Source organism: Gadus chalcogrammus, chromosome 20, assembly GCF_026213295.1.
Source record: "Gadus chalcogrammus isolate NIFS_2021 chromosome 20, NIFS_Gcha_1.0, whole genome shotgun sequence".
Lineage (NCBI taxonomy): Eukaryota > Metazoa > Chordata > Actinopteri > Gadiformes > Gadidae > Gadus > Gadus chalcogrammus.
Window position 1 is genome coordinate 10,088,927 of NC_079431.1, and position 22,914 is coordinate 10,111,840.

The 22,914-nt window shown below is 42.8% G+C and overlaps 1 protein-coding gene across 4 annotated transcripts; it reads left to right on the forward strand.

Moving 5' to 3' along the window:
* Nucleotides 1-266: 266 nt before the first annotated feature.
* On the forward strand, nt 267-22,129 carry LOC130373488 (zinc finger protein Helios-like). Of its 4 annotated transcripts, none has more exons than XM_056580018.1 (9): nt 267-847; nt 1,880-1,935; nt 3,462-3,508; nt 7,548-7,664; nt 10,320-10,499; nt 12,168-12,335; nt 16,648-16,785; nt 17,167-17,298; nt 18,328-22,129. In XM_056580018.1, the coding sequence occupies exons 3-9, from the start codon at nt 3,475-3,477 to the stop codon at nt 19,206-19,208; spliced, it is 1,650 nt and encodes a 549-aa protein (XP_056435993.1). In that variant the 5' UTR covers nt 267-847; nt 1,880-1,935; nt 3,462-3,474; the 3' UTR covers nt 19,209-22,129. The 4 variants fall into 4 exon arrangements, with proteins under 4 accessions (XP_056435993.1, XP_056435994.1, XP_056435992.1 ...); XM_056580019.1 differs by lacking the exon at nt 267-847 and adding an exon at nt 854-1,127; XM_056580017.1 differs by lacking the exon at nt 267-847 and adding an exon at nt 1,134-1,679.
* The last annotated feature ends 785 nt before the right edge of the window (nt 22,130-22,914 follow it).

Consider the following 22,914-nt stretch of genomic DNA (forward strand, 5'->3'; position numbering starts at 1 on the left):
GTGGATGATTACATGAGTGAATGAGTTAGCCTATTAATTATATTAATATTTGTTTCAAAATTGAGCGAGTAGACCTTACTACAACTGTCAGTTTGGCCTTCAGGCAGCAATGTCCATTACGTATCGTAGGAGGGCGCCATAGTACAAAGAAACTTGAATTTGAACGTTTGCTGAACTTCAAAATGTATGGACGGTAATGACAAAGGATTAGCCTATACGATTGCTGTCATCGTTAAGGTTTATCATACCCTTTAAAAAATAATTAGCAACGATTATAAATAGTTATTATTTGACATATTAAGTATATAATGTAGACCTAAAATGTCCATATATATGATACTTGCTTAGACTATTTTATCCAACACTCAAACAATCGGTTGAATTTTTGGTCGAATTAAACAAAGTAGGGCTGCGACATCTCCTTAACCCCAAAGATTAATTCGTGCACGTTTCCAAACCCTCCATGCGGTTTTTAATCCGCGCTCATTAGTCTACACTGTAACCTAATCGATGTGTCGAGCAGAGGGCTGATGTGCGGCGGCTTGTCTAGTCCACACAGATCTTCTTCTCTTGTCAGACAAGTTCCCAGAATAGAAACTCGGGGTGGCTGGTCTTGTCTGCCCTGCTTTTGGCGCTGCTTCGAAGATGGAGGAAGTAACCGGTGACGGATTGACCAACTGTTGCTGCTGCTGCTGCCGCTGCTGTGGAAACAACTCCAGCCCTGAGGTCTGGCGTGTTGTAATATAATAAGTCTAGCCTGCTCCAGACCAGACGTGTGTGTTCAGTCAACAGCAAGTTCGCCAAGAAATCTTAGCAGATGGATTTCTATAAACTCCTCCGTTTGAAGGTAAATAACTGAAGGGATGCATCATGTGCATACACGCAAAAATGTGTCGCTAAATGCATAAAATAAATGATCGCCTAGTCGCTGCTGATGTAGCCTATACTATACGGTCTAATCGGTGAGGTAAGCCATCGGTCATCAGCTGACTTTTAAAAGACGGGCGGTGGGCGCATGTCTTCAGCGAGGAAGACAGGTGCTTCTCACGCCGATTCATGGCAGAGTGGCCGGACATGCAGTCTGGACTGCGGTGATCGGAAAAACCTGTTGAACGTCTGCGGCACCGGTCAGTTTATTGTGTTGCTGTTGTTTTTTAACAAAAATAAGCCATTAACACTGCAGATGTAACCACGTGTGTGTGAGTGTTTCAATAACTCAACGATGAACTCTGATGCTTCCCCCCCCCAGTGCCTGTATGGTGTCAGGGCTCCAGACGTGACGCCTAATTTAGCCACGTTGAATCGTTTACTTAACCTACCTTCAAACCTGCCTACCCACCGGTTTCCCAATGCTTCAGTCGTCAAAATTGCCCTGGCAGCTCCCTACCTCCGCTGAGGCTAATTCCTTAGGAACCGGTGGATCCAGTTTGATCCATCCCTCTTTCTTTTGACGATTCCTTTTTAGTATTTTTTTTTTCCTGACCTGTTGAGTATACCTTGTAGACGAGAAAATAGAGACGAGATTCGTAGGCCTGCTCTTTTAACAATCAACAATATGAAACGCTGAGATTAAAACCAACACTTTGGATTAGAGGTTGTAGGGTTCTGTGCTTGGATCGGTTGGCGGGTACGCGAAGGAGGTAACAAAGCAGAGAGAGGCCTGTAGTAACTTTTATGAGGTTAGAGAGCCTACCTCTTCCTAGACCTTAAGTGACTGACGTTTTGGTGGTATTGTTGAGCATTGGTTTTTTACTACCTCCGTCCTAGATAAATCAACAAATTTCTTCATATTTTGACAGTATTCGAGATTTTGCTGAAATATATATATTTATATATTATATATATATATTTAAAGGTCTACTCTGTTTTTTTTTTTAAGGAAGTGGGCTGTGCTTGAATATCAGTAACCACGTCCTCGGGGAGACACTCATAAAGGTATTTTATGTTTTACTTTCTGTCTGCCTGTCTGCCTTTTTCGTTTTTAGTTCACAATATATCTATCTATCTGTATACTTATCTATCTATATATGTGTGTGTGTGTGTGTGTGTGTGTGTGTGTGTGTGTGTGTGTGTGTGTGTGTATATATATATATATATATATATATATATATATATATATATATATATATGAATATATATGTATGTATAAGGATGTATATAAGGAAGGATGTATGTATATGTACATTTATGATTTAAAAAAAGGCCATTACAATCAGTAGAAAACAAAATCACATCAAATCATGCAACACACTGTCAATAGATTATTGCTGTATTGCTTGCAAAATGTGTCTCAACACAGATTAATCTATACTTGTGTATGAGATTTGGTTATTCACTGATATTTAGACTAATGAAAATTGCATTGATCTCAAAGTGTTTTAATGCACTAAAACATTATACAGTGCATATATATATATATTTTATATTATATTTGTTTTTCTTTCTTTCATTTTGCTCTCACGTTACACTTGCATGCTTGGTTAAATTTACAGCTCAGTATGAGGAGGCATCAAATGGCATTTGTAAGTGGGCCTGTGAAGCACCTTTGAAATGTTCACTGTAATAATGGCTATGAATTTTTGTATGGTGGTTATATATGCTTATCCAAAATATTGGAAAAGATGATAGTAGCATTTAAAGAAGAGACAATTGGCTTCTTAATTGGCTATCATCTATCTCTATTATTTATTTTTCTTTATTTGATTTTATCATAAAATGGTCACATGGGCTTTATATATATTTTGTGCTGTAGTGCCACACTCTTAAAAGATGACTGATAGCAATCCATGCATATCAATGTATTGTTAAATGTCTGCCTAATTATTGAAAGCCACCCCCCTCAATTGTTACATATTATATCTGACCTCTTGAACGGAATGTATTTTATTAATACATAATCGTTAAGATTCTCATAAACAGAATTTGGCCATCTTAAAAAGAAAGGGAATATGGGTTTACAAGTAACAGTAATTTAAATAGAACATAGTTGTCACTTCTCCAATATATCAAACCCCTGTTTGTAAGTAAAAACCAATCAACAGCAGTTCGGTGTTCCTCATAAGCATGACTATCATTAATAATCATAAGCATTACTCATTTCTAATGTTATGATGTTTTCTTGAAAGTATTATATCTACAAAGGGCAAACATAACTTCAACATTTCAATGCTCGTCCTTGTGATATTTATTTAAATAAAAATAAGTAAAGTAAGAAGGCAAGGCAACTTTATTTATGTAGCCCATTTCATACACGAGGCAGACTCATAGTGAGCAGTAAGTTACTTGCTATTCATGCGCAACTCATTATAAAACTCTCAATTAGTTCTTCAAAGTTCAAGTTCAGAAAAGCTTTATTAAAAAAATGTAACTCTCTCAAGGGTGAGAAGGGCCATTGGGTGCTATCTGGGTGACCGTTCTATATTTATTAATTGTATTTATTTATTCATGTTTTATCTCTGCAGCGCTTCAATAGCAATGGAACCAGAGGTCCCTGTTGCTTACAGTGCAAGTAAGCCCTGTTATCTTTAATATCTTATGCCACATTCTCTGCTTCCTTTATGCTAAAATATATCAAAATAGTGCATGCACATCTTTTCTCAAATCAATTATCCCAAAAAACAAAACATGTATGCATGTATGTATGTATGTATGTATGTATGCATGTACAGTATGTCGAGGGGAAAAAGTACTATTTTCATGTACAAGACAATCCCTAAATGTACATTTATAATCATAGAAACAGAACTAGACAAGACAGGACAGGGGTTCAGCAATAGCAATGATAACATTATTCTCTTGAATATATTCTCTTTATTGATCCGATGATGGCGATCCGAATACATACATGCCTATTCGAATGCACAAGAAGTAATACGCAGTTAAAGGGATTTCCCCCCCCAGGGCCGGCTCCTGTTGAACTAATGTTGTAGCGCCCGCTGGGTTAGCGTCCTGCTGTATCATGAAAAAGCACTGCTGGATCTGCATGCTGTCTAGCGCTCTGCCCTTCTGCTGATTTCCTTTACAAGCCGTTGTCTCTGTGTTTTGGTCTCTTAGCCTCTTTGCATCTCGACTGCATCACCTACAGCCCCTCTTTGTAACTTTCCCTGCGTGCGTTAACTTTGTTTTAAATGTATGTGAAGTACGAAATGAAAACCTTCCACCACGACTCAATCGACTCAGGGTGACCTGCCCTCCGTTTGAAATTGGTCTGTAGCGACCAATAGCGATACAATACAATGAGAGGACGTGATATTCTGACTAAAGTTATTCAGAGCTGAAACCCATTTCCTTTTTGACTAGTGTGACAAATGAAAGGTATATCGCTATTAGCTGACATGGTGGCTACTTGTTTCATAGTTGTTAGGTTTGTTTTAGTCACTATTGTGTCGACAACGTCAGTCACCGTCTTTCCTGTGCTAACTCTGCACATGATAGGTAGAGCTAGTGTTATAAATGACATAGTTTTGCATGAATGCAGGTTGATTGTTCCCGGTCTTCTGAATGTCCAATACTGCGAAGAGTTTTATGTCATAGTTAAGAAAACAAATGCTTCGTGGAGGGTGTCTCTCATTCTCTCTGAGAGCAGCGCATCTGAGGTTGCGATGAAAAATTGTATGTAGCACTGCCAACATTGCATTATCGACAATTATGAATGAGTGAAAACAGTTTTCAATTAATGAAGATAATTTTATTTAAAAAAAGTTATCAAGGTATTCTGTTAATGTTGTATTGCTTTTACCAAAAGTAAGTCTGAAGTAAGCTTACTATCATTTTATAATGCTTTTACACAGAGCAGCAAAATATTATTTTTTGTAAATTATAAGGTGCAACATCATTAATTAAGCTTATAAATAAAACTATTGCATTAACAAAGGCATATTGAAGTCGTTTTCCTTAGATCAACTCAATGATTCACAGTTTCAGAAATATATGTACTCAGTGCTTGGTGCTAGTACTTTCTTTCTCACCACTGGTCACACACACACACACACACACACACACACACACACACACACACACACACACACACACACACACACACACACACACACACACACACACACACACACACACACACACACACACACACACAGCAATTGACACAGATATCCAGCCCCAAACATAAATGATTCAACATCTCTAACTGGTTAATGTCCATTATGTGTTCCTGAAAACCTTCTGGGTGCAACAAGGATAAAGCTTTGTGTGTGTGTGTTTCCGTGCTTTTGAGCATGCTTACATGGATGTGTCTTAGTGAGTTGTTTTGGTGTGACTTAAGGCAGCGAATGAGTTGGACAGGAAAAACCAGATCCAGGACTGTGCAGATCCATAAAACCATAACCTGTCCTGTACCCCTCACGCACACAAAGGGAAACAATCCAGTCACACATTGAGCTCTAATCTCTACACATATTTTTTCCTTTCCTGTGTGTTTTCACAAATTAATGCAAATATGTGTTAGGGTGCTTATATGCATTCAGACCAAGCTGTTTTTCTGTCTGCATGCCCTACACCCACCAAACACAGGAAAAAATGTAACTGTATACTGATAGGCTACTCATTGATTGGATACGTGTGTGGGTGTGGGTGTGTGTTGTCTCATTTTATAGCCTTTCGTGGACTTAAGGTTATACTGTGTTTATTTATGTATTTATTTAGTTATTCTTAACATAGAGGGACAAACGCTTGACATTGTAACTCCAGTAGGCCTACCAATTACCAGAATGTGTGGGACTGCCAATTCAACATGCACTCCGACTTTATACAGCCATCTATTGCTATCAATAACGTATCATTAATAATTAGCTCAATCATGTTAGAGTAATAAACATGCATTTCTAAATTAGTAAACATGATAACCTAATTATGTCATTATCATCAGAGGCAATCAATTAACTAAAACGTTTTGTAACCCACATGCCAGTAAGCTCCAAATCTCCATCTACACAAATGCTTACATTTATGCTCAAGAAATACACGATAAACTCATTCTATTAAAGTATTTTCTTATGACGGATCAGGATGTTTTTGAAATTGTAAGCGCACTTGTGTAGTGATAAAACGACATAAACTCATGTTTTCATCAACTAATCCCATTGCGGTCTTAAAACGTCTATCAAGGGTAAATCAGTAAATAGACCATCTTTAAGGTGTGATAGAACAACCGTCTCGGCTGGTGGGGCTGCTGTCAACTTGCACTCTACAGTAATGGAAAATCCCTCATGACAAATCTGGGACACTCCTGTCTACCGGACGGCAATGCCAACTGATCGGCGTTCGGTCACCTGAGATTTTCCTCTAACCTCCGACAACGTGTAACCAGAGCCGCAAGGGCCACGGGATTCTTTCATGGACCACGTCTCCCAGCATGCATCACTCAGCAGAGCAGGGGAACAGTTTCTGAAGAAGAAGCTGTCACATTAAAGGGGAACATTGGAACATAGGCCAGACAATCCTTATGTAATTTTGATCCACCTCGTGCAGTTCTGGAGCGCGACGTTTTCTAATTTATTGCCAAAAAAATAAATAATTGTGACCACGTATATCAATAAAAAATGCTAGATTTAATGCTGCTATGTATACATTCTCCTGTATAAGTCTAAATTATTTCAATGATTTAGCCACGATGCTGCATCCTTTAGGAACTAAATACACAGTTATTTGGTTCCTAAGGGATCCAACACCTCGGCCTGGGAGGTGAGAAGCGCGTTCCCCCGTCTCCTCCGTATTGTTCCGTTGACCCCGTTGAGGGGTGTGTAACGGGATAACGGGATTGGGTTTGTCGAGCCCTTTAGAGTGGACGCATGTGAGGCTGGACGTATGCTTTCCACCGCCTTTTAGCCGGCTACTCACTGGAGGAGGAGGAGGAGGTGGCAATCTGATCCTGGGGGTGAGGGACATCGTAGGGATCCCGTGGCGTAGTTGACTATCTGAGAGCTGCCTGACCAGCGACCATGACCTCCCTATCGGAGCTATCGGACCTGTCCGTCATGGGACTGCTCGGGTCGGCTCCAGAGGGAGAGGGCGACCTGCGGAAGGGAGTTTGAATTGTAAAAGAAAAGCACTGCTAGTGTGTGTGCGTGTGTGTGTGTGTGTGTGTGTGTGTGTGTGTGTGTGTGTGTGTGTGTGTGTGTGTGTGTGTGTGTGTGTGTGTGTGTGTGTGTGTGTGTGTGTGTGTGTGTGTGTGTGTGTGCATATGCATGTGTGTGAAGAGAGAATAAACGATATGGACGGATGCTAGGTATGAAAGGAGTTTGATTTGTAATAGAGAAGCACTGCTAGTGTGTCTCTGTGTTTGTGTAGGTGTGTATGTGTCTGTGTCTATGTCGGTGTGTGTTGTCGTGTGTGTGTGTGTGTTTGTGCATATGCATGTGTGTGAAGAGAGAAAAAAAGGATATGGAAGGAAACTAGGTATGGATAAAGAAAGAAAGAGAGAAAGAGAGAGATACTTTGTATGTTTTCTATGTACTTGTGACGTCCAGTGTAGTGCAATGCGTTGACGATCTGTGTTCCCGGTGCTCTCTGTGCCGCTGCCATCTGTCTCCCAGGTAACGGCCAGTGCTCTCCCAGGAAGGAGAACTCGAGAATGCTGGTGGACCTGTCGTCGAGCAGCAGCAGCACACCCAACGGAAAGGAAACACCCCAGGGTCCTAAGTCCCCCGGGGGTAAGCACTCAATACAAGCACCTTTTTGGTTTGAATGCGAAGGGATATGCAGACAGACACTCCAGTCAGGACCGGTATGTAGACGTAGTCACATGGACACACTTAGACGGACACACACACTGTATATATGTCATGTCTATGTACACATGCAATCATTAACATACCACTACAGAGCCACATACTTTAAGATACAGTGATTCATAACGCACCCACACATATGAATATAAATATCTATAACAACTAATAGTTTGACATTTATTTCGGAGAAAAAACTGTAAACTGTTTTCTATGATTGTTATGCAGCCTGCCTTCAAGCACTTTGTCCAAGCAGGGTACTTATTATCGAAGCATATGTTGTCTGTTCGTCCTCCCTTGGTCAAGTTGTACTGAACATGAGCACATATGTATATCGAGTGAGGCCGGTGGTTTTCAGTGTTGTGGCAACCATTCGGTTCAGCCCGGTCTGACCATGCTCCGAATGGTATCGCTCTAGGAGGAGAAAGAGATGCAAAGGGGGGGGGGGGGGGGGGAAGGAAGCGCAAGGACAATCAGATCCGCTCCCGTGTTGCCAGGAGACAGCTTTCAAAGACGGCTCAATTGCTATTGCTGTGTCGTTATCCGGAGAGGTCCTTTTAGTGCAACTCCCCCACCACCCAACCCTGCCACAGAGACGCACAGAAAAAGATGAGCTGTGTTGAAGAAATGGTCGGTCTGTGTCATCTGTGGGAGAGTCAGGATATATTTTTTAAAGTAACAGAACCACCGTTTTTGAACAGAATTAAGTCTCTACAGCCGTCAGGGGCGGAGGCCTAAGGTGCAAGGATCCCCAGCTCTCCAGCCGAGAGGTAACCAGCTTGGGGTCACCACCAAAGTGCTATGAGGCTTCACCTCAAATTAACCATGTGTTTACAGTTCTAAATGATAGTCCCCTATGATGGAAAAGCTCCGAAGCGTCTCTACCACTTGTAAAATACGCTGTGTGTTGTGTTTGTGTCCACCACAAAGGATAGGTGTGTGTGCTTTCGATATGATTTCTTCATCGAGAATACTTTCCCGGCGCTTTAATTTACACAAATCCTGTCCACACCTTGTGTGCAGGACGCACTCCTGTCGCCACCCATGCACACACACATACCTGTTCTCTCCTTTCTTTTTCTATGGCTCCTCCCCCGCCGCCACTCATCTAGCCGGTCTCTTACCCTCACCACACTCCGGGGGGGGGGGGAATACACAGGGCCACAATCACCTGTCACCCGTGCTGCGACACTCCCCACCTCGAAGGACTCACCACTAGGAACCTGACCAGCCTGTTTCTCTCCCTCCCATTGTCTGTCGCTCTATCTGTCGGGCCTTCCGTCCTTCTGTGCTTGCCTTTACGCGTGTCTCTCCTAGGGATCGACCGATATGGATTTTTTGGGATTTTTTAGGGCCGATACCGATTTTTTTCATCAGCCTTAGCCGATAACCGATACGCCGATGGCGATTTTTCTTGAGCCGATATTCGGAGCCCATACTACCCTGGAAATCCAGAGTTCTCGCAAGAGCATAATTTGAATTTGCTCAGCGAGTCACTCTGGGAACGAGCAATAGACTTGTGTATATTCTAGGCCTCCCCTGGCCCAGAACATTAATCAATAGAATCGATGTACCAATATAGGCGGGCCAAAAGCGTTGCTGTTTTACCGACCGGATACTTATCTATTGGTTAGCTCCACTGGTCTGGATACGTCACCCCTTGTATTCTTCTGATTGGTCGTAGTGTTATCCAATGGGTGTTATCCAGTGATATTTTCAAATGCATGCTTGCTGCCGCCCCCCGAGTTGGGCCATTTTCATTACGCCAAACCCTACAGCTTTCTAGTTGTGGTGGTGTGTGTGTGTGTGTGTGTGTGTGTGTGTGTGTGTGTGTGTGTGTGTGTGTGTGTGTGTGTGTGTGTGTGTGTGTGTGTGTGTGTGTGTGTGTGTGTGTGTGTGTGTGTGTGTGTGCGTGTTTGTTTCTTCGTCCGTTCTACCTGACATTTGCCCGTGTGTGTGTGTGGGTGCAAACCTGTCTGTGTGTATGAGTATTTGTGTGTGTGTGTGTGTGGTGTATGTGTGTTTGCGTGTGTGTATGTGTGTTTGCATGTATGTGTTTGCATGGTGTTGGTGTACCCTTCGTTCTTGGTTTTGGCGAGTTCATGGGCTATTCTGGACCAGTTGCATCTCAAAATAATATGCTCCTACCATTGCTATCAATACTGATATTACTATCGGTTTACTTTCTACAGTCAGCACTGCTATTGCTTTCTTTCCTTACGTCAGTACTGCTATTGCTGTCTTTCCCACTATCAGTACTGCTATTTCATTCTTTCCCTGCTACTGCCTTTTGTTTAGCCCTCAATTTTAAAACGGAAAATAACATGATCAGCGTCATTTATTATTAATGTTTTTTTGGGATATGTTCTAGGGGTAATATGTTAGAGGAACAGGGACAATCCATAAAATTGTGCCAGGATCAACAGAGCTATTGGTAGACCGATGTTTTATTGGGAATCGAGATGTCTATGGTCTCACCACAAATACCTTTTGAGTGGTGGTGGTAAAGCCACCTTCTATCCAATACTTTATCCGACTCACCCATCAGTTTTCGTTTTTCCATTTTTCCGTCTCCTACAGAACCTGCAATTAAACAGGAGCAGGAGGAGGAGACGGTAGATGGAGACGGTCAGAGAAGCCCGGATCCGGAGGGGGCGGTTCCAACGGAGGACAGAGAAACAGGTTCAGAGGAGGTCACGACGGCCAGCCCTAACAACCTAGAAGAAGGACTGGATAGGACTGCTGATCAGCTACTTAATGGTATGGGATTCTGATTAGCACTATACTATGTTTAGAGTCTTAGTGAACAGCTGGAATTAGGAGAATATGAGCTAAAAAAAAAGAGTGTTTTGGGCCAGGTGTTATAGGAAGGAGAGGGCGTGTTATCCCTATGGTTACGACCAACGTCATTTTTGTGATACTTTTGGAGTGCCATCGTTGTTTATAGCCCTATTTCGGAAACAAGATTCAACATAAACGGCTGGCCAGTTGTAGCTCCACACATCCACACACACTTCGCCGCCGTTGTCCCTTGGTCATGACGTGCCTACGTCACGAAAAGAACGCTACCTCTGTTCGGATCACGTTGGAATGTTGACAACGTGGAGTTGGTTTACGGAGACTGGCTCTATTTACTTTTACTTATTATTTCTCTGGCAATCTTAGTTCACAGTACCGGTGCAAAAATGGCAAAGATTACTATGTCAAAGATCATATAAGACATATAACCATGATTTAAACAAAACAAAAAAATATTAGGTAATCATTAGCCCTCTAAAGAAGAAATATCAATGTTTACATAGGTAAAAAAATTATATATTTTGCATTAAAAAATCGAGTTATATATGTGTATATATTTCAATATATTATATATTTTGGACTCTTGTGTTCTTGTGTAATTCTTTCTCTTCCTTAATTTATACTGCTGTCCTGTACTTACTGCTGTGACACACACTTCCTTATGCGATACTTAGTTGCTACAAGGAATCGACTTTATAATTGAATACCTGCAAAATTATTAATCTATTTTTGGCAGTGGGGTGGAGTGCAATAATTATCTGGGGAAAAAGCCCGAAAAAAGACCTTCAAGGAATCCCCCGTAACCTGTTCCCTGACTCCACCTCAACCGAGACTGTTCCAGTTGTCATGGCGTTAGCAGCGTATTTCTTGTTATCTAGTGGCGGAAGATCGCGATGCAACGATGCAACAGTTGGACAAAAGCAGTGTTTTTTTCTTAAAACAAAACAAAACAGTTCCCTGGATACAGAAGTGACCATGTAGGGATTGGATTGAAAAACAAAATCTAAATAAGAATTAGTATAATCAAGATCTTTGTGTGTTAAATGGTAGAGCTAATTCATGAGTCCAGTGAAATGAGATGGCCACGTCAAAGGTGTCCGTGTTCTGGAACTTTCACTGAAATTCCAAACTGAGGACCATATGATATCACATTGCGGTTCGACATCCATATCAATAACAATTCTGACCTTCATTTGAACAAAATGTTCCAGCTTAGTGAACAATCAGCAACGTCTTAGAAAATACTCTCTCATTGAATCAGTCAAACTAGTTCACATTCATGATTGAACTCAATTCTAATATCCTCCTTCAAACAACTATCCAACAGCAGTCTTACATAACCTATGTTTCACCTTTCATGCCACGTTATTTCCGCCCATTTTGGCACCAATCACAATCCCTGCGATCGCTCTTCTGTGTTCCTTCTCAAGGTTATTTCCTTGATATATAGCGGCGTTTTCCCCCTGCTCTCCTCGATGCCATTCGGGGTGTTGTACTGTAAAACGTGGCCCTCGAAGCCCTTTGAGACTGCAACAGTGATCAAGGTCTAAACACAAATCCAACAGACTTGACCTGAATTACCTTTGACCGATTGTTGGGCCCTTGTCCCCCCCCCCCCATTCCCTGCAGGGGACAGGCCCTTCCAGTGCAGCCAGTGTGGCGTGTCCTTCACCCAGAAGGGTAACCTGCTGCGCCACGTCAAGCTCCACACAGGCGAGAAGCCCTTCAAGTGCCCCTTCTGCAGCTACGCCTGCCGCCGTCGTGACGCCCTCACCGGCCACCTGCGAACACACGCAGGTGAATCTCACTGATTATACCCCCGAAATCACAACACACACCGTTTTTATCTTTTTGGGGCCATTTATCTCAAAATCATCTAAAATATTAGTCTGAACAATTAGTCCAGCCTCCCGCCGACCTCTGGTTCAAAACCCGAGGCTACTGCCAACCCCACTCAAGAAATAATAATGTCCTTTATTTATATTGTACATGGCTCATATCCATTGGTGAATCCATTTCTCTGATATATAATATAACAAGGCCACACAGACAACTAAAAAAGATATTAGTGAAAAGGTTTTTCTTCCCTTCAATGTTTTCCTTTATTAGACCTATCATAGATTCATTTACGTATCACTCTCTCCTAAGCTACCTTTCTCAACTATTCAGACTTTATATAGAAGTTAAAAATATCAAAAATCGATATTGATGAAGAAATATTTTTCTTGTATGCGCTAAAATGAAAAAGGTCAGTTCGAGTCTACGGTTGGAAATCTTTGCTATGGAAGCGTCCATAGCAAAAGTCTGCAAATCATTGCAGCAGTCTGCGATTCCGAAATAATGGATCGCAGGAGGTGGCTATCAACCAATCAGAATCGAATATTCAACCAAGCCGTGTAATAACTAAATATATCAGACTCCAAACATAAACTACCTTGCAAGCATGTCGCTTTGTTCCAACACGTGATCCCAAGACCCTTTGTCTTACAGATTAGATAAATAGTTGTCTGCAGCACGGACCACAGGCAAAAAAAAGTGGGTGTGTGTGGTGAGTGTGGCTGCTGCTGTTTCCGCTCACATCATCCCCCGATCACATCAGCGAGATGGGCCCCCCCTCTTCACTGGTAACCTTTGAGATCTGGGTTAGACGATTACATCCTTCCTGCCCAAAAAATGTCATTTTTTTCCTTGTGGGCCAGGTTCTTGTACATTGCTGTTATTTGTGTCCCTGCTCCGTGGGAAGGCAGGCTTGGTGTTCGCCTCGTGCCCACTGCATCCGTCCGTTGACTGATCCCCATTGACTTTGAATGGGAACGGACGCGCAATGCATTGTGGATCAGTGCGCTGAAGGCTCCGTCAAAAAGTTGAAAAATGTTCACCTTTTTCAGCAGCGACGGATCTGTCACCCAATCAGATCACGTATGCAAATTTAAGCACTGTGACACTACTCGCGTCACTACTACTACTAAGCGTCTTAGAGTACCATATTAAGCGCTATATACATTTCATTTATTATCATTATTATTATTACTCGGGCTCTGGCGACCCTGGAAAGCTCCCCCATCCGTCAGCCATGCCTTCTGAGTCCTTTGACTGACGGTGCAGTGGGCACGATGCGCCCTCTGCTCCACATCGATTAGAACCCTTACTGAGATCCTGGTAGTCATATCATCCGGGACGTTGTTCATCACAATGTTGCGACAGAAAACTTTGTTGGTCTCTTTCCCTGGTATTATTATATTATTATTCCCTATATTATTATTATTATTATTATTATTATTACTAGTAGTAGTAGTAGTTGAAGTAGTATTATTACTATTACTAGTATTCTGACAAATGCACTAATTGTAAGTTGCTTTGGCTAAAAGCCTCTTCTAAATGCCGTAAATGTAAATGTCTGAATGTAGTAGTATTATTATTATCATATTAAATTAAATTAAAACAACTTTATTCTTCTATTCTGAATTGTGCTAACTTGGTACAAAGTTACAATGAGCTCAAGAGAGAGAGAGAGACAACATACATAAATTAAAGGGTCCACTGGTTTAAAGAAGCAAAGTGAGTGATAAACAACCAAATTACAATTGTCCATCATGGTTGTCACATACACGTTGCTTATGAGTGTTTCTCAAACCATTTCCCCAGGTATACACCTGTGTAAAATGACAGGGGATCAGTCCACTGACATTGGCTACCAGGACAATAGTGCTTTAGATAGGACTGTCTGCGGTGGAAGGATTACTCATCGCGTAGTGGCGAGACAGACACTGGCTCCCACTTACATTAGTCAAATGCAGACCAGTAGAGTCAGCAGCACTATTCATCTACATGATTAAGAATAGCTACCGAAAGCAATTCCTAGACCGTCATCTAATATCTGCATACAGTGAAGGCTTGAGGGGTGTGTGTGTGTGTGTGTGTGTGTGTGTGTGTGTGTGTGTGTGTGTGTGTGTGTGTGTGTGTGTGTGTGTGTGTGTGTGTGTGTGTGTGTGTGTGTGTGTGTGTGTGTGTGTGTGTGTGTGTGTGCCGCATTCATACTGCAAATTAAGTATTGATGCGGTCAGAGGTGTGTGTTTATAGAGTATTTGACAATGGCTTCCAAACAATCACAATCAAGGACCGGAACTATCCGTTTTAAAATATCTGTTGAATTAGAAATGTCCAATATTAAAGCTTTCCATTACTTTGTGCTAGTGTTTTGGTGTATGTTGCGTGTACGTTTCACTGCACTGCAGTTTGAACTTGCCATATCTATCTACATACTAGTCTTACCTTTACCATGCGGTTGTATCAGTTTCCCACGAACATTTTTGAGGACAGCTTTAGTATTGCAGCATGAAACCGATACCTGGGCTGGTGGTGTCATAACAGTAATCCCAATGGCAATGTACTATCAATAACCATGCTAAACATGATGGAAAGTTGTACTGTAACAGCCATGCAAAATGCAGCAGCTAACCACATTGTAGAAACAGTGAAACCATCTCAGTCTAGGTCTTTGCTTGTTCATACTGCTAGTAAGTTGGGCGATGGCCCCAACATTTGTATTATTTGCTTATCCGTTGTCAGTCTGGGGTCACAGGATGTCAAACCACTGGCATATACCATAGCTTCACACCTCCATGGGGAAAGAGGAAAAAAAGTGGGCTGAAGGAATACACAAAATGACATGCACTGTATTCACTACATTGAGTGTGCGTCTCATTTTATCTACACTATTGCCATGTGGGCAATAGTGGGTTAGGTGTTAGATTGTCATGAAACCTGTCCTGCGAAGCTCTTTGAGACTGTCCCTGAGACTTAGTGCTGAATAATTACATTGGTATTGAAAAGAAAGCCGGGGTAGTCATGAACAATATAAAAAGATTATCCTGATGTTATAAAATGAGGAATGCTTGTACACACACTGCATTTCTAATTTCCTCCATCTACCTCAGATGGTAGTCGCTTGTGTGATCCTGTGCAGACTTGTATATTGCTGTATTTATGTGTGTGTGTGTGTCTGTGTGCATGTGTGTGTGCATGCTTGTGTGTATGTGTGTGTGTGCGTGTGTGTGTGTTTGTGCAGGCATACAGGCTATGTGGTCGCGCGGTCGGTCATGTGTGCGTGGGAACACGTGCAAATGTTTGCTCCCAAGTCGCTAAACTGCAAGGTGCAAAAACGGTTGCGCAGCTCTCACCCCGAACCAGAGTCCACTCAGGCCTCCAAGGGGTGTTGGCGGTGGGCTATGTGTCAGTGGGATGACCGCCTACGAAGGGCCCAACACCGTACAGTCTGTAGCGCATTGGTGTGCGGTCCTGAGAGGCGCTCAGAATGTCACTGCTGTGGTTTTGAGAAAATGACACTTGAGCACGAGACAACTTTGCTTCCTTTCCCGCCAGTAGCTCCCGAAAGCGTGAGCACCACTTTCTTTTTCTCTTTCACGTCGTTGAAGTTGTGCGTCTCTTCAAGCACGTTGTGAGGGAGATCTGGGGTTAATTTGTTCTCATGAGAATTCTAAAAGGCAGGGTTTTGAAACGCAGGCCTACCCTCCATCCTTCACCACCGAGCTTCTCGAGTATCAACCTTTCTTTACTTTGTGACCTTTTAGTGTTCTGAAGTGGTCTGGTTTCACTTGAGACACTCAACTAACAGCTGTAGGTGTTGGCTGTTTGTTCCAGAGACTGATGCTCAATGTGTGTGATCTTGTGTGTACACACACCCAGACAGGCCTGTGTGTGTGTGTGTGTGTGTGTGTGTGTGTGTGTGTGTGTGTGTGTGTGTGTGTGTGTGTGTGTGTGTGTGTGTGTGTGTGTGTGTGTGTGTGTGTGTGTGTGTGTGTGTGTGTGCGTGCACGTGTGTGTGTGTTCGTGCGTAGGGGTGCATGTGAATGAACGTGGCCCACACATTCTGGGATCCGACCAACAGCAGTGGAACACCCGTGATGTCATCGCCCTTGATCTCATTTCGTAGTAGCCTAGTAACTCAATGGCCATGTCTACTATGCAACCTTTAGCGATGACTGTGGCGTGGAATGGGGGTGTGAATTCAGGACACGGCCCACTCTTTGCGCCGGCGGAACGGAGTTAATCAGCTCTCTCTCCGTTTGATGTCGGCTTTGTATTTCAGTCGGCAAACCGCACAAGTGCAACTATTGTGGGCGGAGCTACAAACAGCGGACCTCGCTGGAGGAGCATAAGGAGCGTTGCCACAGTTTCCTACAGAGTGTTGGCATGGATCGCTCCGTCAACACTGGCTCTTACCCAGGTACTGGCTGTGTGTTTAAAAGCAATAGGTTGTGGTCAAATGGTGGACGAGCTCCATATCGATTTTTTTGTTGTCGATTCCATTGCTTTGTGGTTTTTGGTTGTTTATATTCATTTTTTATGTCTATTCAATATTTTTTATCAAATTATAATCCCGGTCGATATTGATGTCTGTTAATAGTTGCTTAATTAAAGTAAGACTGGCATATGGCTTCCTCGTATGATACCAACTCAGAATGTTATGCATTGCACATTAGTGTTTTGTCAGTCACTAACGCCTCAATCTGATATTTTTGATAATTTTAGCCACTTTTCAAATTGTGTCCCCCCCCCCCCCCCCCCCTTCCTCCACCCACCCATCCGCCCACTGCCGTCCCCCCAGGTGAGGTCTCTAAAGAGCCCCGGGTCCTAGGAGAGCAGGGCTCCAGGGCCCTCTTCGACCGGCCCCCTGTCATCGAGAGACTCCAGAACTCTGTGGGCAAACGGAAGAGCACCAACCCCCAGAAATTTGTGGGTGAGTGCGTTAATGGTTTCCAGCCGCTCACTACTACAGCTTGTTTTGCTTGCTCTGGGGGGCTATTTAGTTTTTTTGTGTATGTGTGTGTGTGTGTGTGGGTGTGTATAGTATCCTTAAATGTGTAAACTTTTGGCTCATCGAAGCGGTCACTGTTGGTTTAAAAGAGTTTTTTTAATCTTTTGTTCAAATCCATTTGGTGATAAAACTATTCATTGTGGAAAATAATTCAGTCTGACTTTAAAGCAAAGTGACTGAATGACTTAAACCCAAGTTTCCCTTCCGTCTCTTCCACGTCTGCCATTTCATTCTACACTGCTGTAGTAAAGTGGTGATGGCGGTGTGTGTGAATGCATGCAGGAACAGGGCATTTTCTTGACCAGCAAACCAAATTTACCCACGGGTATGAATAAAGCAACCTTGAACCTTGCATGTTACACTGCTTAAAGGGTATAGTGTGATTTAAATAGAGACACTTTATAGTTAACATCTAGAGCCTCTTGTTCCCATGTAGTTGTGAATATTTGTATTATGGTCTGGTGGGGTCGTTTCTATCTACGTGCATTTGGGGTATTTCATTGTGTTGTCGTGCCTATTAGGGTTTACATGTGACATTATTAGATATAGGGATTAGATCTAGCACGACTGCAGCCGGATGACAGAAAGGCGAGGAAATGTTTCTTGTTTTTTCACTCTTGTGGTTTGGTACACCTGTAACTTTGACATTGCTCTTATCGAGAGAGCAGTTCACCGCTTCCCTGTTGTTGAGGGGTTAAGCAGAGCTTTTTTTCGCTGGATGGGACTTTCCGCATCATTAAACTTGAAAACACTGTCTTGAATTGTAAAAAAAGTTTGAAAAACAAGCGGCTCGGAAATGTCACAGAGATTTGCCTCATTGTGCATTTTGAGTATCTCTTCTTCATCTGGATTGTTTGTTTCTTCAGTCTTCTACCATGTGTCATCTAAACCAACGCTAGGGTGGCTTCTTAACATCATCGGTTTGACTCTTTATCTTTGATCCCACAATAGGTGAGAAGTCGATGCGCTTCACATACCCCGAGCAGGCTTATGAGCTCGGGCTGAAGTACGAGAAAGAGGCGGAGGCCATGCAGGCCCACATGATGGACCAGGTCATCAACAACGCCATCTCCTACCTTGGGACCGACTCGCTCCGGCCCATCGTCCAACACCCGGGGCTCCCCATCTCCATGGCCGACGTGGGGCACATGGGCAACCCCCTGTACCACCACGTGCTGCCCATGCCGCACCCCCGCCTTGGCCGCAACTCCATGCCGCTGCTCCCCACCCAGCCCCCGCTGCCCCCTCTCTTCGGAGGGCACCCCTCCTCCAACGGCCAGGGCCCCTTCCTCAGGCACAGCAAGCACCAGCACCAGCAGGTCCTCCGGCTGGCCCGGGACAAGTCCCCCAGCAACGGAAGCGGGATGGACTCGGACTCGGCGCGCAGCAGTCCTCAGGAGAGAACCGGTGTCCACGGCAACAGCTACAACAACAACAGCGGCGGCGGCGGCGGCAACAACCCTCCTTCGAGTGCCGGCGCGCACGCCAGCCCGTCGAGGACGCACACGGGCGAGCATGCGCACGAGGTCACACGGGTCGCAACGGTGGGAGGCGGGACCGGCGGCGGGGCGCCCGAGCTGCGCCGGGCGGCGGAGAGGGCGGCGCCAAGCGGGGAAGACGTGCGAGTGTTTGGCCGCGAGGGCCGGGAGATCCGGGCGTTTCAGTGCGAGAACTGCAACGTGCTCTTCCTGGACCACGTGATGTACACCATCCACATGGGTTGCCACGGCTACCGGGACCCGCTGGAGTGCAACATCTGCGGCCACCGCAGCAAGGACCGCTACGAGTTCTCCTCCCACATTGTGCGCGGTGAGCACACCTTCCAGCAGTAGGGCCACAGAAACAGGGCGAAGAAGAGATAAAGGAAGAAGAAGAAGAAGAAGAAGAAGAAGAAGACTCTGGTCCTCCAGGAGTCCACAGATGGGAGCACCAAAGGTGAATTGAAGAACGATCACTGTACTCTATTTTTAAGCTACTTATCATATATGAAGGCATGGGCCAAAGACTCATTTTCTTTATTTGGTGACATCAAATAAGATTTTTCTGAAAAAGTAAACTGTTAACTGAGCAGCTAAACTAGTATTTTGTGAAGTGATCCACAAATACATCTTACTTTAATATTTATCTCTTTTTTTTTTTTACTGCACTTGACTGTTGGCCATTATCGTAAAGGACATGCATCAGTTGCTCAACAACATATGGATAGCCTAAAGTATGTCAAAAATCTGTTATCTGCAAATCCACTTCAATCAAGTCAATTTCTCTGCCTCATTATGTTGATCATTAACTGAAAAGGGTACACACGTGAATGGTCTGCTCATATACTGACAACTTCTGATTAAAACATTGATACAAAAGAAAAAAACATACAAACAACAACACGGAATTCCTGTTTGAGGCAGTTAACCAAAGGCTTGATATCCTTGGGATGCACATCCATCGCTGTGTCTGAATCCCAAACAGCTGAATTGAACCCGTGCTTCTAGGCTTTTTGCCCTGTGGCTTAGAAGAGGAACAGGGCCAAACCCAGAAGTACGGAATTTAACCCGCGCCTCTAGTCTTTTGGCCTGTGGCAGGGCGCAATCGTCCATCTTGAAGTTCAGTTTGAACCTGCTCAACAGTACAGCCCACACACTCCCAGTTTTATAGACACATGCACAAACAAACATTAACCCACCGCACACACACACACACTTTTCAATGCCACCATATCGCCCATGGTGGAATATGACCTCAGAATAAGAAACGGGTTGTTTTCACAAACCGAAATGCTACCTTACAATCTCTAGCCATCTCTCAGTTCTGTGGGAGATCAAACCAAAATTGAACTATGCTAAGCCCTTCACCACGGAGGCTGAGGATAGGTTTACGTAGGTTTTGTACTTAACAGAAAACTGTATTTAAATGTCACCTCAAGGACCAGAACTTGAAGGAACAAACAAAAGCGGAAAATGGATACATTTAACCCCCCTACACACACACACACACACACACACACACACACACACACACACACACACACACACACACACACACACACACACACACACACACACACACACACACACACACACACACACACACCACCCCCTCTGTCCCCACACTCAACAAGGATGCAGGCTTGTCTGCTATTCCATTGTTGCACTTTATGCCCAACCCCTGCAGCAGACAGCCGCTGTGGGGTTGAGTAAAGATAGCCATCATTGGGTCTTATTGGGCCTCCGCAGGCCGAGACAGACCCGGCCCCCCCGCCACAGACCCCAGTCCCAGCTCTATCGTCGTCCCTGGCGAACAAGAACAACAGAAGACACTTGCGCTGCATAATTAGCGTGCGGTTAACGTTCGATCAGCAGAAGGTACACGCGGGCTGTATCCTGTGTAGGCTTTCGGCCCGCAAACCTCGCAAACAGTTGATCAGGTCAAGTTTGAAAGAGGTCGGGCGTCGCGTCTGATGCCTTTTAACACTTGTGATCAAATAAGGCAGCTGTTTAAAGTTTTAGGATATCTCATTTTTTTGCTTTGTTTACATATTGTCTAGTCTGTCTTTCGTTCAAAGAGTGGCCAGGTAATGCACATCTTTCGCCTGTAATGGATAAGGCATTGGCGTATATTAATGCCCCCCGCAACCAGGCTGGGAGTATTTACATTCCTTTCATGCATTATGATTAGCATGATATCATACACTCTTCTTGACCATATTTGTTTTACCCATTTATTTATATTAATCTCTTTAACATGATTGGTGTTTGGAGGAAACCAATTGAGTATTGACGATACGATTGACTATGGCGTGAATTATTGACGAAGGTCAGATGTTATGACAAATTAATTAATTATGGAAAAACATAAAATATTGTTGATTAGGTGGAAATCATTTAACATTTATCATTTCGATATTTAAAGGGGACCAATTCTCTGGAACATGTAACATTTACAGTTGGAGGCTAGTTATATACAAGTTATAGCCATTTGCTATACACAGTAACAACTCTTTACCTTATGAAGCTAAGTGAACAAAATACATCTTTATCTGATGAGGAGCTTACTTGAAACGAAAACATCATTATTATTCTACAAATTTGTGGACCATTTTTATATATTGTACATACATTTTTTAATCTATTTGTGTTGAATGCCTATTTTCCTCAGAAAAAATACATATTTTTGTGACATATCTGGATTTTTTTGTCATTTTAATTGACAAAAATGCCAGGAGGCGAAGGTATACAAAATTGAATTTCTGGTTATACAAATATTTACTATTACACATAGACCTTGTGTTTTCTGAATGTTTGATCATATCTCATGATGAATTTGTTCTAATGGGAGGGTTCTCAGGTATTTGCAAAGGGAAGTTTGTTCGTATTTTTCCAATGTGTAATTATGAATGTTGTAATGTTTTTTGTTGTTTGCAATCTCTTTGACCTAGTCTTGTCTGAATGATGTAGAAATGGATTAATTTTTATTTTAAGTACTGCCAACAACCCTCAAAAGTCATGAAGATACTTGGCTGTGAATAATGCAATGTAAATTTTAAAGGCAATGAGCCGACTACTATTCACATACTGGAATCTTTATTTATGGTGTAGGATATGAAGTTTGAACAATGAAACTCTTGCACATGATCTCAGTGTCGTCCTACAAATGTGTCCGGTTTTGTTTCTTTTACTGCAAACTGATGCATTGTTTTGGTTGTATTACCAAAACCATGTTGTAAACCATGCCATTGTCAAAATCATTTAAATAAAATTATACCGTTTTTCTTTAAGTAATTCCAGTAGTTTTGATTACTTTTTGGCAATCTTCTATCTTATAACACCTTCTAATCATTCTTTCAATCTTGACACAAAAAACTAAACGAAAGCAATGTTGTATATAGGAATTTGTATGCAAATCCCAATTGTAATTTCATACTACGGATTGGAAAAACCTGCGTTGGTGGCCTAGGGTTCCTTGTCATGATCCGATTTGACCTATGCATGATTCAAGATGGTGGTCTGCTCCATCCTCTTATAAAGATACTGCAGGTTATTTAAACAAAAACTCCTAACCCCATATAAATTGGCCTGTTCTACACTATCCCTATGATTAGATGATAGGGATATTGAAGCCTGTTGTGCTGAATGACAATGCCATCATGGCTATATACGTACGTTGGTACTGAGAGCTGAACGCACTGCATATAAAGAAACCACATGCTAATAGACAAAACAAAAGCAAATTAAGAAATCATGTTGAACAATCCAGACATAACACATTACAGAAATTTGCTGCAATTACATTGTGTTCATTACTTTTTAAGTGTCCCTGGAAACACAATGTAATTTGGTGTAATTGCAGCGCTTTTCTTAGTAAGTATTGTGTCTTTGTTGTGTTGTGTTGTCTGAATTTGAAACATGTTTCCTAATTCTACGCATCCATTGTCAAATTGATTTCTTTATCTGTTTTGTCTAGGTTTATGTGTTTTCTTAAGTTGCAGCGTCTTAAGCCCTCAGGGACAAGGTATATATCTTGTTCGGCTAACTGCAAAACGTTTAT